Source organism: Lonchura striata, chromosome 4, assembly GCF_046129695.1.
Source record: "Lonchura striata isolate bLonStr1 chromosome 4, bLonStr1.mat, whole genome shotgun sequence".
Classification (NCBI taxonomy): Eukaryota; Metazoa; Chordata; class Aves; order Passeriformes; family Estrildidae; genus Lonchura; species Lonchura striata.
The window spans coordinates 59,808,173-59,820,776 of record NC_134606.1 but is presented as its reverse complement, the minus strand read 5'-3'; the positions used below and the strand labels follow the sequence as shown (position 1 = coordinate 59,820,776).

At 41.7% G+C, this 12,604-nt stretch overlaps 1 protein-coding gene across 11 annotated transcripts in view; it reads left to right on the top strand.

Moving 5' to 3' along the window:
- ADGRL3 (adhesion G protein-coupled receptor L3) overlaps positions 1 to 12,604 on the top strand; it is a 496,471-nt gene that overhangs the window by 172,981 nt on the left and 310,886 nt on the right. For all 11 annotated transcript variants that reach the window (XM_077782989.1, XM_077782978.1, XM_077782980.1 and 8 more), the window contains one exon: positions 1,483 to 1,735. In XM_077782989.1, the coding sequence (XP_077639115.1) occupies positions 1,681 to 1,735 (55 nt within the window). In that variant the 5' untranslated portion in view covers positions 1,483 to 1,680. The remainder of the gene's footprint in view (positions 1 to 1,482; positions 1,736 to 12,604) is intronic.

The following is a 12,604-nucleotide window of genomic DNA, read 5'->3' as shown; positions in this document are numbered from 1 at the left end:
AAAACTTGATCACTGTTTAGAATGTACAATTTAAAATATTCATTAAGCTCTTCCCTATTTGAAAAGCAGACTTTTAATATTATCAATGACTATTTTGATTAGTCCCAGCTTGAGCAAAGTTTTAATTTCAAGGATGATCATAAAGAAGCCAATTGACTGCAGATTGAACTTGGATTTTTTAGTAGCCCCACATACAGACATGAAAAAAGAGCTATGGAAACTAAATGCTACATTTGAGTGAACAAATTGCAGGGACAGACTGGGAAGAAGAATCAAGAGAGAAAATAAAATCTTGGCAGTACAAGATATATTTATTAAAAAAAAATGCAGCTTCTTTATAGACTTTGGTTCTGAACAATATGGGGTTTTATTTAGTTGATCAGTAAAGATAGGAAGCAAAACAAAGGCCACTTTGTCATGCCAGACTTTCAGAAATATACCCACATCACAATGGCATGCAGCACAGTTTTTTCATACAGCTTTTTTGGCTTAGACTTGGTTTTGGGTAAGAACAAAAATTGGCAAAAACAGCTTCTGTGCTCAGGGAAGAATAACTTCTGTTGATCAGAGATTTTTTGAGGGATTTTTAATTAGACCAGTACTGTGAAGACTGCAGAGTCTAAGGAGTTCAAGACAGATATGTAAAGTACTTTTCAATTCCTCATATTTCCTCCTCATTTCAAAGTCAGTGGGGAGCTAAGTTTCAAACTGCTGCCGCAGTTTAACTCTGTAGAGTTGTTTTTTTCCTGCCAAGTTTGAGTCACCGTGGCCATCTAGCCCCTTCTGGAGAGATTAAAATGATGGAAAGCTGGAATACCTTCTCTGGTTAAATGAGCGAATGTTTCTATTCAAGCATGGATTCAGATTTCCCCGCGCTTTCCTGTGAGCGTGTGGGATGGACAACACCATTATTTTTAATTCCACAATAAATAACTGCAGAGCTCGGCTAGCAGTGAGTAGCTGGCAGTGACTAGAATGTAGCTGGTTACAGGATAAGGGTGACTTTGGGCTCTGCTTGGTTCAAAGCCTGGTCCAGATGCAGTGATTAAGAGTCCATACAGGTTACCTCAAACAAAGAGAGGTTTTCTGGCATATCATCAGTGGAAATACTCCCAAGCTATGTTACTAATCCCTCTGCCTGGCCTGCTATCTTGCCGTTAGCATCCACATCGGAGGCATGACAGACATGCAAAAGGGAGGGAAAAGTCTCAGCTTTTTTGTTCAAAACTGCTGTCTGGGGCCCTCTTTTGAGAGAGGAAGCAGAACACTGGTTATTAACCAGTTTGGTGACTGGTTCTCTGCACAGACATAAGTTTTATTTCCTATTTTATGTAGGAATGTGCATACATCTGAAGGGCCAGAGAGTGGGGAAGGCACATTTGCCTTTACAGCTGGCAGCTAAGAAATGCAGCAAGACTTGATTGAAAACACGTATCTTACTGTTTTACTAACTGCAGTTTTTTTTTAATTTCTCATTTGTAGGTCTCAGACTCTGGATACTGGCTGTGGGATATTTTTTTATTATTATTCTTATTGTTTTTGATCGGGCTTTTTTCCCCTTTTTGGATGTGAATTGAAGGCCAACAACCGCTGAAGTGTTGGAAGCACGTGCAGGAGGACGCTCACCTTTTTATTTGGACCCTTGTTTGCTGGGATACTTTCAAGCTCTCCTTCACAGTCATGTGGTCATCACAGCTGCTGTTCTTCACAATGCTCTTAACACCGTTTGCCCATGGTGAGTGAGGGGTGGTGTAAATGTGCCTGTAGGAAGGGAAGAGAAGAGAAAATAGCAAGGGTTTTTTTCTATGTCTTTTCTTAATGGTGTGGGTTTTTTTACAGGATGTTGGTTTCTCTCCCTGCTTGCCCCTCAGGTCTTTGAGATTCCCAGGTTACATTATGACTTAACTACTGAAACAAAGAATTCTGGTGATGCATAAAGTTTTCTTTTTCTGAGTTTAGCTTAGACTTTTTTTCCTTTTTCTTGGGGAAAAAGGGGGTTATTACTAATCAAATCACAGTTAAAGTAATGAGAAATAAAGGCAAATTTTAAAAGCACTGTCCGCCCCACCTCCCTTCTTCCTGAAGTGAACTTACTCCCAGTTGTCTCTGCCTCCTGCCCTGCGGCAGTACAGGGGCACAGGGAATGGCAGTTCTGTTCAATTCATCACATCTTGTTTCTACTGCTCCTTCCTCCTCAGAGGGAGGACCCCTCGCGTTCTTCCCCTGCTCCAGCGTGTGTTGCTCCCAAGGGGTCACTCATCCTGCCAGCGAACCTGCTCCAGTGGGGGCTTCTCATGCCACAGAGCCACAGCAAGGCTGCAGCTGCTTCACCTCCAAGGGCTGCAGGGGAATCTCGGCTCTGGCATCTGGAGCACCTCCTGCCCCTCTTCCTTCACTGACCCTGTCTCCAGAGCTGTTTGTCTCACAAAGCAGCAGCTTTGTCCCCTTTCTTGGATATGTTATCCCAGAGGCTCTGCCAGAGACCCTGATGGACTCAGCCTTGGCCAGTGATGGGTCTGTCCTGGAGCCAGCTGGCATTGGCTCTGTCACACATAGGAAAAGCTTCAAGCAGCTACTCACAGAAGCCACCCCTGTAACCAGTGCCTCCCTCCCCAAAACCTGGACATCCAAATCCAGTACAGATCTGTAGCAGAAAAATTTGATCTCTTTTATTAGCCACGAAACTCTTAAGTGAAATGTGACACATGTAATTCTTTGAAATAAGATTTTGAGGCCTGTTGGGTTCTTTTGATATGAGAAGCGCAGTGTACGCTCTAGAAGTAAGCTGCCAGGTTTCACAAGTGCTGAAGGGTTGAGGAGCTCCTATTAGCAGTGGTGGGTACTAAATGCTCCAGGCAGAACTTTAGAAAATCCGTCTGCCTAATTTTTCTGGTGCTTAAATCGAAGATGAACTCTACCAAGGATCTCATTTTAATTAAAGGCCAGTGGAAGCATGTCTGTAAATGACATGACTCCTTGTATGTAAGCTGTGGGCCTCTGCTTTTAAAATATTCATCAGGCGTTTTTTGAGCTTTACCAACTGATCCTTTGTGTATGTGCTAGCACACTTTCAGGAGGAAAGTTTTATGAGAAATAAGGTGATGAAAAAAATAAAGTGATTGGCTGAACGTATCTATAGAGCACAACCTCTCTTATATAACACCTTTGGGGGACAAAGGCTATCTGTACTATTGTTCTTTAAGCAAGACTCTTCCTCACTGATTTGAAAATTAGACTGAGTGTTTAAACTGGGTTGACCAATTAGAGTGGAATGAAAGAGCTATTCAGGAAGATGCTCTCCAATCCTCTCTAGGACAGTTAAATGCTAAATGTTTTGTAAATATTTATATTTAAATAGTATTAACAGTTAAAGCAATTATTAGTTTAAATATGCCTCTGGCAGTTTTGTTTAAGATTCTCAATGCCACTGTAGCTGGAAAATCCTGCCTGATAGTCCCAGTAAATGAAAATGTCACAAGTATCCCAGCAGTCATATTATACTACACATGAGCAAATGCCACAGGTGCAGGAACTACGTCTGGAAATATTTCTAGCCTTTATGCTGCTCTCCAGACTAAATGTACAGGTTGTTTGCTGTGGTGGTAAATTTGACCATCACCCATTTATCCAACACCCATATTACCTGAGCAGATGCAAGTGGAAGTGTGACAGCTCTCTTTGAACAAGGGAGGAAGAACACCCTTGGTCTGAGCCAGAGAACTTCATTTGGATTTCCCTGTTCTGATCTGAATGGCCAGCATGCAGCTTCCATCTCAGCAGTGTGGTATGCTGTTTAAACACATGCCACAACCTCACCTTCCTTATAAAAATAGCCTAGTTAAGCCCTGCTTTTTATTTATTTTTTTATTTTCTCTTTTAGTAATCCCTTTTCACTGCATGCAGAAAGCATTCAGAATTTAAGCTTAACAGGAATCAGGCATTTGAGTTGCTCTTTCATGATCTGGAATTACTCCTGTCCTGTAGTGATTGCTGGAGATTATATGAACTACTTTTTCAGACTGACCTTGCTACATCTCATTCCCTTTTTGAGTTCCTGACACAGCCTCTTCATCTGTAGTGGTAGCTGCATTACAGACAGATTTCTTAGACCAGTGATCTCATAAATTGGAGAGGTGCTGGTGATATTTTGAGGATTTTATTAGGGGGTGGTTTTTGTTTTCTTTTTTTTTGTTTTTTTTTTGTTTTGTTTTTTTTGCTTTAGCTGTATCATTTCTTGGAGTAGATTGTGTGTCTTGGGCTGTGAGGACAGGTATGGAGTCAAAAGGTGTATACCTGAGTGATCTGCAAGATGAAAAGTAATCTTCCAGAATAGTGCCCTGGTACAATGTCATCTTGTTGATAAGCTGTAGAAATCATGAAAGGGGAAAAGGTCATGAGTCCTTGCATTTCCTCAGTGATTATGTTAATCTGTTGTATCCAAAATGCACAGGCACAGCACTGTCTAGTTTTGCTCAGATTGCTTTGAATCATAGCTCACCCAAAAATGAAGCCATGTGAAGTACTTAATAATAGATTTGTGTAGTGGCTGCTTTCTTTACTGTTATCCTTGACTTGAATGGAAGATAGCTTACAACTTATACCACAACTTGGAGCAGTGTAGAAGCCCCCCCAAAAGCTATCCCCACTCCTAAGCTACAGCAAAGCCTGTAATTCCATTTGTTGCCTAAAACTAAACCTGTTATACAAAATCAGAGAATTACACAAGATAGACTGAAATAATACCAAGGAATAAAATAAAGCCATCAGCAATAACAATAAAAGCAGAGCCTTTTTCATCCTTTGTGAGGCCTCTGCTAAGGGGGCAAGACTTTTGCACCCCTGCCTTATTTTTGCCCCTCTTTGGAAGCTTTTCCCAAAGCATCTGAAGGTCTGGACCCTGGGAAAGTTCTCCTTAGTTGGTTTTCCCCCACGTACACCTTAGCAAATGGATCCTCTTTCCCTGTAGCAGGTGGATTTCCAAGAGGCATTTTCTGGAATGAGCAGCTGTTCTTGTCCTCAGCCTTCCTTCCCTTGACTCTAAACAGGGCAGATTTCTCTTCACCCACAAATGAACGCTGTCAAAAGTTCACTTGAAATGAGATGGACATGACAGGCAGCAGCTCAGTTTGCAAGCCTGGAGAGATGTCCACCTGCTCTGTCACATTGCTGTCGTGCTCGTGTGTGGCTCAGAGCTGAGCTTTAAGACTTCCAGACTGCTGGACAATAATAATAATAGAAATAAAGGGATTCAGAGCTGCATGCTGTTAGGAGCAGGATAGGAAGAATACCACAGTGATCACTGTGGGGTGAAATTTTGCACATTTCCAAACAACTTATTTTAGGCTCTGGAAGAGAGCCAAAGGCCTGTTGTATGGAAAGATCCTTATCATCCCATCGGATTGGTTTATTATTATTTATTTAAAAATTATTTTTTTAAGGATTGTACTACATGTCTAATTATATGATGTGCAACAAAGAATGAGTTAATTGTTGTTACTCTCCTTTTAATAATCCAAAGAGGGACAACCACATATTTTTCCAATTAAGTAATAATCCAGATCACCCAGTTTCTTATGGAGATTATTACAAATACAATAAAATCAGCAGGTGTGACTGTCTGGGAACCTGTTTCTTCTGCTGCTAACATCTTGCCTTGTGCTTGTGACAAGAGAGTGAGCTGTCAGCATCACAAAATCCTGCTTGGGCAAAATTCTGGGATTTGGTTCTTCCTGGTCTTGCAGTTGCTTGGGGTTGTTTATATATATTTTAACACCGTATTTATTAATGGGTTGCACACTCTTCTCTCCTGATGATCCATGGGATGGGTTAGTCATTGCTGTGATTGCTTAAATTCCTTAATATTTTCCTTGCTATACAATGCAATTTTTGGGTTAGAACCACACACTTGGCCAACACTAAGCCAGACTGAAGTCAGAACAAGTTAATAATGAAACCAGAACCTGGCTTAAATTACAGGACAAACAACAGGTATCTGTGTCATGGTTTAAGGCCAGCTAGCAGCTAAGCACCACAGATGCTTTATTACTTCCCTCCAGTCTCATATATCATTGTGATTCTGTATTTTCATACTGAATCCAAAACATAGCACTGTACCAACTACTAAGAAAAAATGAACTCTATCCCAGCCAAAACCAGGACAATTTGACATTGCAGCTAAGACAGACTAGACAAAAGTTACCCCAGGGGAAAGTTGCAAGTGCAGCAAAGTTTCTCAAATAACTTTGGAGATTAGAGCTAAATTTAAGCTAAAATAGGTTGTAGTTCACACAAAGCCTATCAAGTCCTGGAGCCTGGTATTGTTGTGAAGCTTAAGGCCTGCTACTTGACTGCACCAAACTGGCAGGACTACAGATGCTGCTGGCCCAGTTCTAAACTTAAACTGGTTGCCTCCAAGGATCATTTATGCAGTCTTGTGGCATAGCTGTGAAGTGACCTTCCTGCTTTTAGGGACAGATGCCATTTTGTCTCTCCATATGAGAATTAGTTTGAGATGGGGCTGAACTAATTTATCATTCTCAGAGTAGGAAATGAAATTTGAAGTCCTTTCAAGTCATTGCAGCTGCAAGGAAGAGAGCCTCGTCTGCTGTCCTGTTCCTGCCCTCTGAGCTTCTGCTCCATCTCTGCAATGCTTCTGGGAGAAAGCCGCGGCGAGGGCTGCATCCTTGTGAAAAGATGGCACTCCAAGGTCAGGCTGATCTCTCCAGGCATTAGCAGGTCCAGATGCCGAGCCAGTTTCTGTGGGAACAGTGGAAATATTTATTACTGAACAGCACTGGTAGTTGCCTGGTGACAATGATTCTGTTAAAGCAAGCAGCATTATCTATCTTGGGGGAATATACGATGCTAGCAAGCTGGTCTTTGGTGACAGAGTGCTGTTTAATGTGAGCAGAACATTTGCCTCACTACTATTTTAATATGCTGGAAATACTGTCACTGCTTAAAATACATACTGTGTTTCTTTTATACTTGTACAAGTGTTACGTTAGCTAGTGAATGGTGGATAATTGCCTTTTACTATGATACTCTTTATACAGTCACAATGAAATACAAGATACATGTTTTATTAGTTGTGAAATAGCCAAGTTGACTTCCAGGCTTCTGCCTAACTTCAGTGTTTTAAAGATTAATCATCCTTGAAATATTTATAATGTTTGCTATTCTTGGCAATTTGTATTACCTGCAGCCGTGCCACCTTTTCCATAGTGGAACAAGTGATCGAGGAAGGCTTTTCCTGATAAAAGGGGGTGGCTGTTCTCTGTATAAACTGCAGCACTTTCATTAGCAGCATTACACTAAAATTGAGAATATTAAGTTCCCCATCTGATGACAGATCAATCTATAAATTGATAGAGGGTGAAATTCAACCTTTTTAACACTATCCACTATTTAATTCTTGTTTAAGTCATTATGCAGTGCAGAGGTCTGTGTGCGGACCCACTTCTTTCATGTCTAAATATCACACTGAATAAGGAGGGAGATTTGAAGTGGATTTTCTTGTAATGTGGGTTTTTTTCTTCAGTTTTTGGCAAGTGTGTCTGCTCAAAGAATCTTCCTGCTATAGGGAGGAAACAAGACCTTTTCCTCCCAGGGTTCCATATCAGGACTAGGGCTATTTAATGTCTTCATCAGTGGCATGGACGAGGGGATCAACTTGTGTCCTCAGCAAGTTTTTTGTTGACACCAAGCTGTGTCATGCATTGACATGCCTGAAGGATGGAATGCCATCCAGAGGGATCTGAAGAAGCCTGAGAGAAGGGGGCACAGGAAGGTTGTGATGTTCCACAAAGTCAAAGAGTTCAACTGTGGGGGTGTTGAGACCCTGGAACATGTTGTCCAGAGAAGCTGTTTATCCCATCATTGGAAGTGTTCAAAACCAGGTTGGGTGGGTCTCTCAGCACCCTAGTTGAGTGGGAGGTGTCCCTGCCCATGGCAGGGAGGTTGGAACTGGATGATGTTTAGTCCCTTCCCATCCTAAATGTTTGATGGTTTTTATGTGTATGGCAGCAGTGCATGTGGCTTTCTTTCTAAACTGCAGCAACAGAAAATGTGTTTGCTCTCACAGCAGCAGGAGGGGGTAAGCTGTATTACTTTTCAGGACTGAAATATCTGATTCTTCTGTCGTTTGTAACAATTTCCTGACAAGACTGATTTCTGTTCTCTAGTGACCAACTCTGAGCTCTGATTTTTTCAAGTGTTGGCCAAGCCATAAGATGTGACAGCATGTGAATTACAGTGCAGTAATTCCCACCCAGCACATTCAGACACAAAGATGAAGGCCAAATGGCCTCTGTGCAGTCAAGTGTGAATTATTGCACCATAATTTAATTCCTATTATATTTTATTGTGATTATAAAAATGTTTTTATTAGTGAACTTCTTTAAGAAAAATCAGTTTTTAAAAAAACAGAATTGAAAAGTGCAATGCTGAGCTTCTCACAAAGTGGTGTAAATAGCTTTATGCAATAAGGAGTTTTGTTAAATCTTGAAAAATTATATTTGTGTAGTTAATAACCCTAGGTAATGAATAGGTGTCATGGTGCAGACATCTGCTGTCTAAAAAAGCTGACCTAACTCTAAGTATTCATTTTGTATCAGCTGCCAGGCAGTTGCGAAGTAAGATGATTAGGTTTCTTCATTTCTGACCTAGTCTTGATTTGATCTGGAAACCTTAGCTTGCAGCCAGTCTCTTGAGCCTTCCAATCTTCTCCCAGTTCAGGCTATGCAAATGTAATGTCTGGTGCATTTGGGTTTTGGTTATTTTGAGCAAGTGCTGAGCAAATAGACAAGGTGGTTTGGTGGCAGCAGTTTGGAGAAGCATCAAAAAGGGATCAGGCTGATGTGTTAGGGAAAAAAATAAGCCAACCTGAAAACAGCTTGGGTGGTACTGGAGAGGAAAAACAAAAGGGCCATGAATTCCTTAAAAGTCTGTCTTAATTTTCCTTTTCCTTTGTCTTTCTACAAACCTTTAGCATTTTTTTTTTTTTTAATTGAAGAAAAGTCAAACCTCATTCAGTTAAGGGGGCTTAAGGTTACCAGGCTAAAAGCTTCTTCCCAGTAAATTGTTTTGAAAGAATTAAGAGAAGCCATGGGCTTGAAGTGACAGAATCTCTGGGGTATTGCCTGGCTTTCTCTTGGAATTCAGGAGGATGTTGAAATTGTCCAACCATGCTGATCCAGGTCCGTCTCTTTTGTAATAGTTCCTGGCTAGCAAGTACTGTTAGATAGCCCTATTCCTCACTAGTTCTTGTCATAGCTAAGCACAAAATAAATATGGGATTTATATTAACTGCTTTCAAGGCAGTTACTCTCTAAATGAGTTTTACTTAAGTTTTCAGAAACTTACAACTCATCAGGATATTGATGGGGCCAGAGCTGTTTCACTTCTGATGGATATAGGTATTAAGATTAGCATCCCAATGAAAAACCGCACTGGTTTTCCATGTAAGTGATGCAATTCCTGTGGTTTGGCATTAGATGCAAATGCTTGAAAAAAAAACAACAAACAAACAAAAAAGGGGAAAAAAAAAAAAGCTTGCCTGACTTCCAATTAAAAATGTGAATGATCTCTCTGTACATCCTTTTGGAGTTAATAGTCCTAAGCAACCAAGACTGAAGAACAGTGCGGCAAAGCTGACTAATATGGGTACAGACATCCCATAGCCAATACCCAGAGGTGCCATGGACCACCAGGAATATTTTCATATCTGCAGCTTTCTGCACATGAGAGGACACTTTGTCCTGGGTCTTCCTGGACATGTAAGATACTCCAAAAGGGCTGTTTTTTGGGACAAGTGGAGGTCAAATGAGTCTGGTGCAGTACAGAAAGAGCAGCAGAAGTGAGCAGCTTCCCTTTCTGTATCCTCATGAATAGGGGAGATAACTACCCACCCATTCCCTATTTGTTTTCACCTATTGCATCGTTACCTTAATTTGGCTAATTGCCGATTCCTGTCTACTTTGTTAAGGTTAAGCTTCCAGATAAAGCTCATTTTTCTGAAAATGACAGGAAGCTCCCAGGGGTTGGAGAGATCCTGACGTTTTGGACTGGCTGTGCATCCATTCCCCCAATGAATAGAGAAGTGCAGGACGAAAGGACATCTTTACAGACAAAGCAGCTGCCTAATGCTAGGGCAGAGACATCCTTTCCAGCAGTGCAGGTGGAAGCCATGGCCAGGTTTTGTAAGTGCAAAAGCTTGCTGTGCCTATCTTTTTCACACAGCTGGAACACCTCTTTTCTGGATGTGAAGATTTGTAGGATTGCCCACAAATGGGTAGTTATTTCTCTTTTTCTAATAACATCAGCTAAGCTAAACCATTGGAGCTGGATAGAAAAAAAAAATACTTCTGAGAGACTCTCTGGCCCTAGTTGTCTCATACATTGAAGCTGGGCATGTTGGAGCATGCTAAGCTAAAATGAAAAAAGAACAACAATGAGGGGATGAATTATGGCCACCTTCACTCTTGTACCTCCTCCTCAGCTGTTGCCAACCTGCTCTCATGAGTTCTGGGCAGACCTGCTATTTCCTGTTAGGGAGAGCAACCTTTGCCCAGCAAAAACCAGCAAGAAGCAGCTCTTTATTGCAAATGAAACTGCTGATTCCCTAGAAGATATCTCCAACATCCATTTTATCAGTTCCACCATGTTAAATGAATTTTAGAGCCATCTGATATTTATTACCCCATGGCATATTCACTGTTGTTCACTTGTTTCCTTTATTGATCATGATTTTTTTTTTAATTGGATATGTTTGGTGATGTGGTTTTTTTGAATTTGGAAGACATTTCCTGTTGCTCAATGAGTGACTCATCTGGGAAAGATGCTGTGGTGTGGGAAAAATTAAAAGCATATCAGAGATTTCAGTAGATTTTCCTCATTTGGAATTTCCCCTATTTCATCAAACAGTTTTTGCTGGGCAGCTTCCCTGGAATATTCCTCCCAGGGCCTGGCAGGATGAGCCCTGTTCTGTCATGGTTCTGCTCCAAGCTGTAGGATGTGCAATGGGTTTTTAGCCAACACCACACAGATGCTGCAATCTGCCCATTGTAGCAAGTGTGGGCCTGGGCTGGTGGGTTTTTAGTTACAGTGCAGTACTGAATGCATCACATAAACTCAGGGAATTATAATCACAGCAGCACATACTGCTATATATTCCCTTGTGCTTTGCTGTGTTGGGCTGCTTTCTGCAGTGCTTGATAGTGGTGAATGCCTTGTCACACATCCTGAGGTGTAAGTTTGTTTCCTGTAAGACTCACAGGTGTTTTAAATCCTTCTCAAGAAGTCTGTGCATTAGAATGGGCAGAGGAAGTGGTAAGGACCAGGAATATGTAATTTTGTTACTGTCATTCCTGTCACTCCCTCTTATACCATAATCTATGGAAACTGAGATGCCTGATGAATTTTAGAAGTTCAGTCAAATTGTCACATGTTCTTAAGTCCAGAATGTGGAGCCATATATAAATACATATATAAATACAGCATTTTAATACTGAGTTCATTTAATCACAGAATCAGTGGGTTGGAAGAAACTCTGAAGATCATTGAGTCCAGCCCATGCCCTAAATGTTTTTGGGGTCTGATCTAAATCCCATGGCAAGTCAGTGATTCCTTGTAAATGCACTCTGAATCTGGTTTGCTCAGCCCAGAGGAGTTAACTTTGGGGAAAGCTGGAGTGTAGCATGGAGGAGAAGGTACCCTGGGCTAACCTCTCAACTCTTAGTGCTTGCAGTACGTTCACTAGATTGTGGGCTGCTCCCCTGCCCAGAGAGTTACAGCATTGTGCTTGGTCCTTATTCTCTTGGTAGGCTGATCCCCTTCAAGCTCTTCTAGGAACAATCGGAAGTCCATCAGTGCTGCTGATCTAAATGAAAATTTTAGGGTTTTTTTCCCCCCCCTGCAGCTCTTGTTGCTGAGGATCTGTCTCCAACTTTTAATTCACAGTGTCTTGTTGCTGTTACTGAAATGCTGGAGGCTGCAGTAAGGGCTGATTTAGTATCAGGGGAGTAGATGACAAAAAGGGAGCTGGCTCTGGTACGTCACTCTTGTGCAGCACTTATCTCTGCAGTGGGGGGGAGACGTGCCTGTTGGCTTATGAGCAAGGCAGTGTGGCTGGCTGTGCTACTTTTGTCAGGCTGGAGTGGAGCTGGGAGCTTTGTGCCCTTCCAGCCAAGGATGTGGGTGAGCAAAACCATGTGGCAGAGTCTCTGTGGGCAGGGGAAACCATGGTGGTGCTCTACTAAGCCAGGGGCTGGTGCTAACGCTGCCAACTGCTGCTTGCTGTGCATTTCTCCAGAGGCATCCTCTTCCTCCCTCTCATGTGTCCACTCCTCTGCTGGAGCAGGGCAGTCAGCACGGGGGCTGGCAAGTGTTCCTGGGAACATGGAACACTTGGGACATAAAGGGAATCCCCTTTATTCCTCCACTCTGAAAGACAGACTCATGGCCAAGTCCTGTTTATCACCTCAAACTGTATTTTGCCAGCATCACTGCTCAATTCTTTGTACATGTAATTGGTAGTATGTTTTCAAGGAAGGATGCTTACTTGTAAGAGTTGTAGGAAAATCCAGATCACTTGATTTTATTTTTT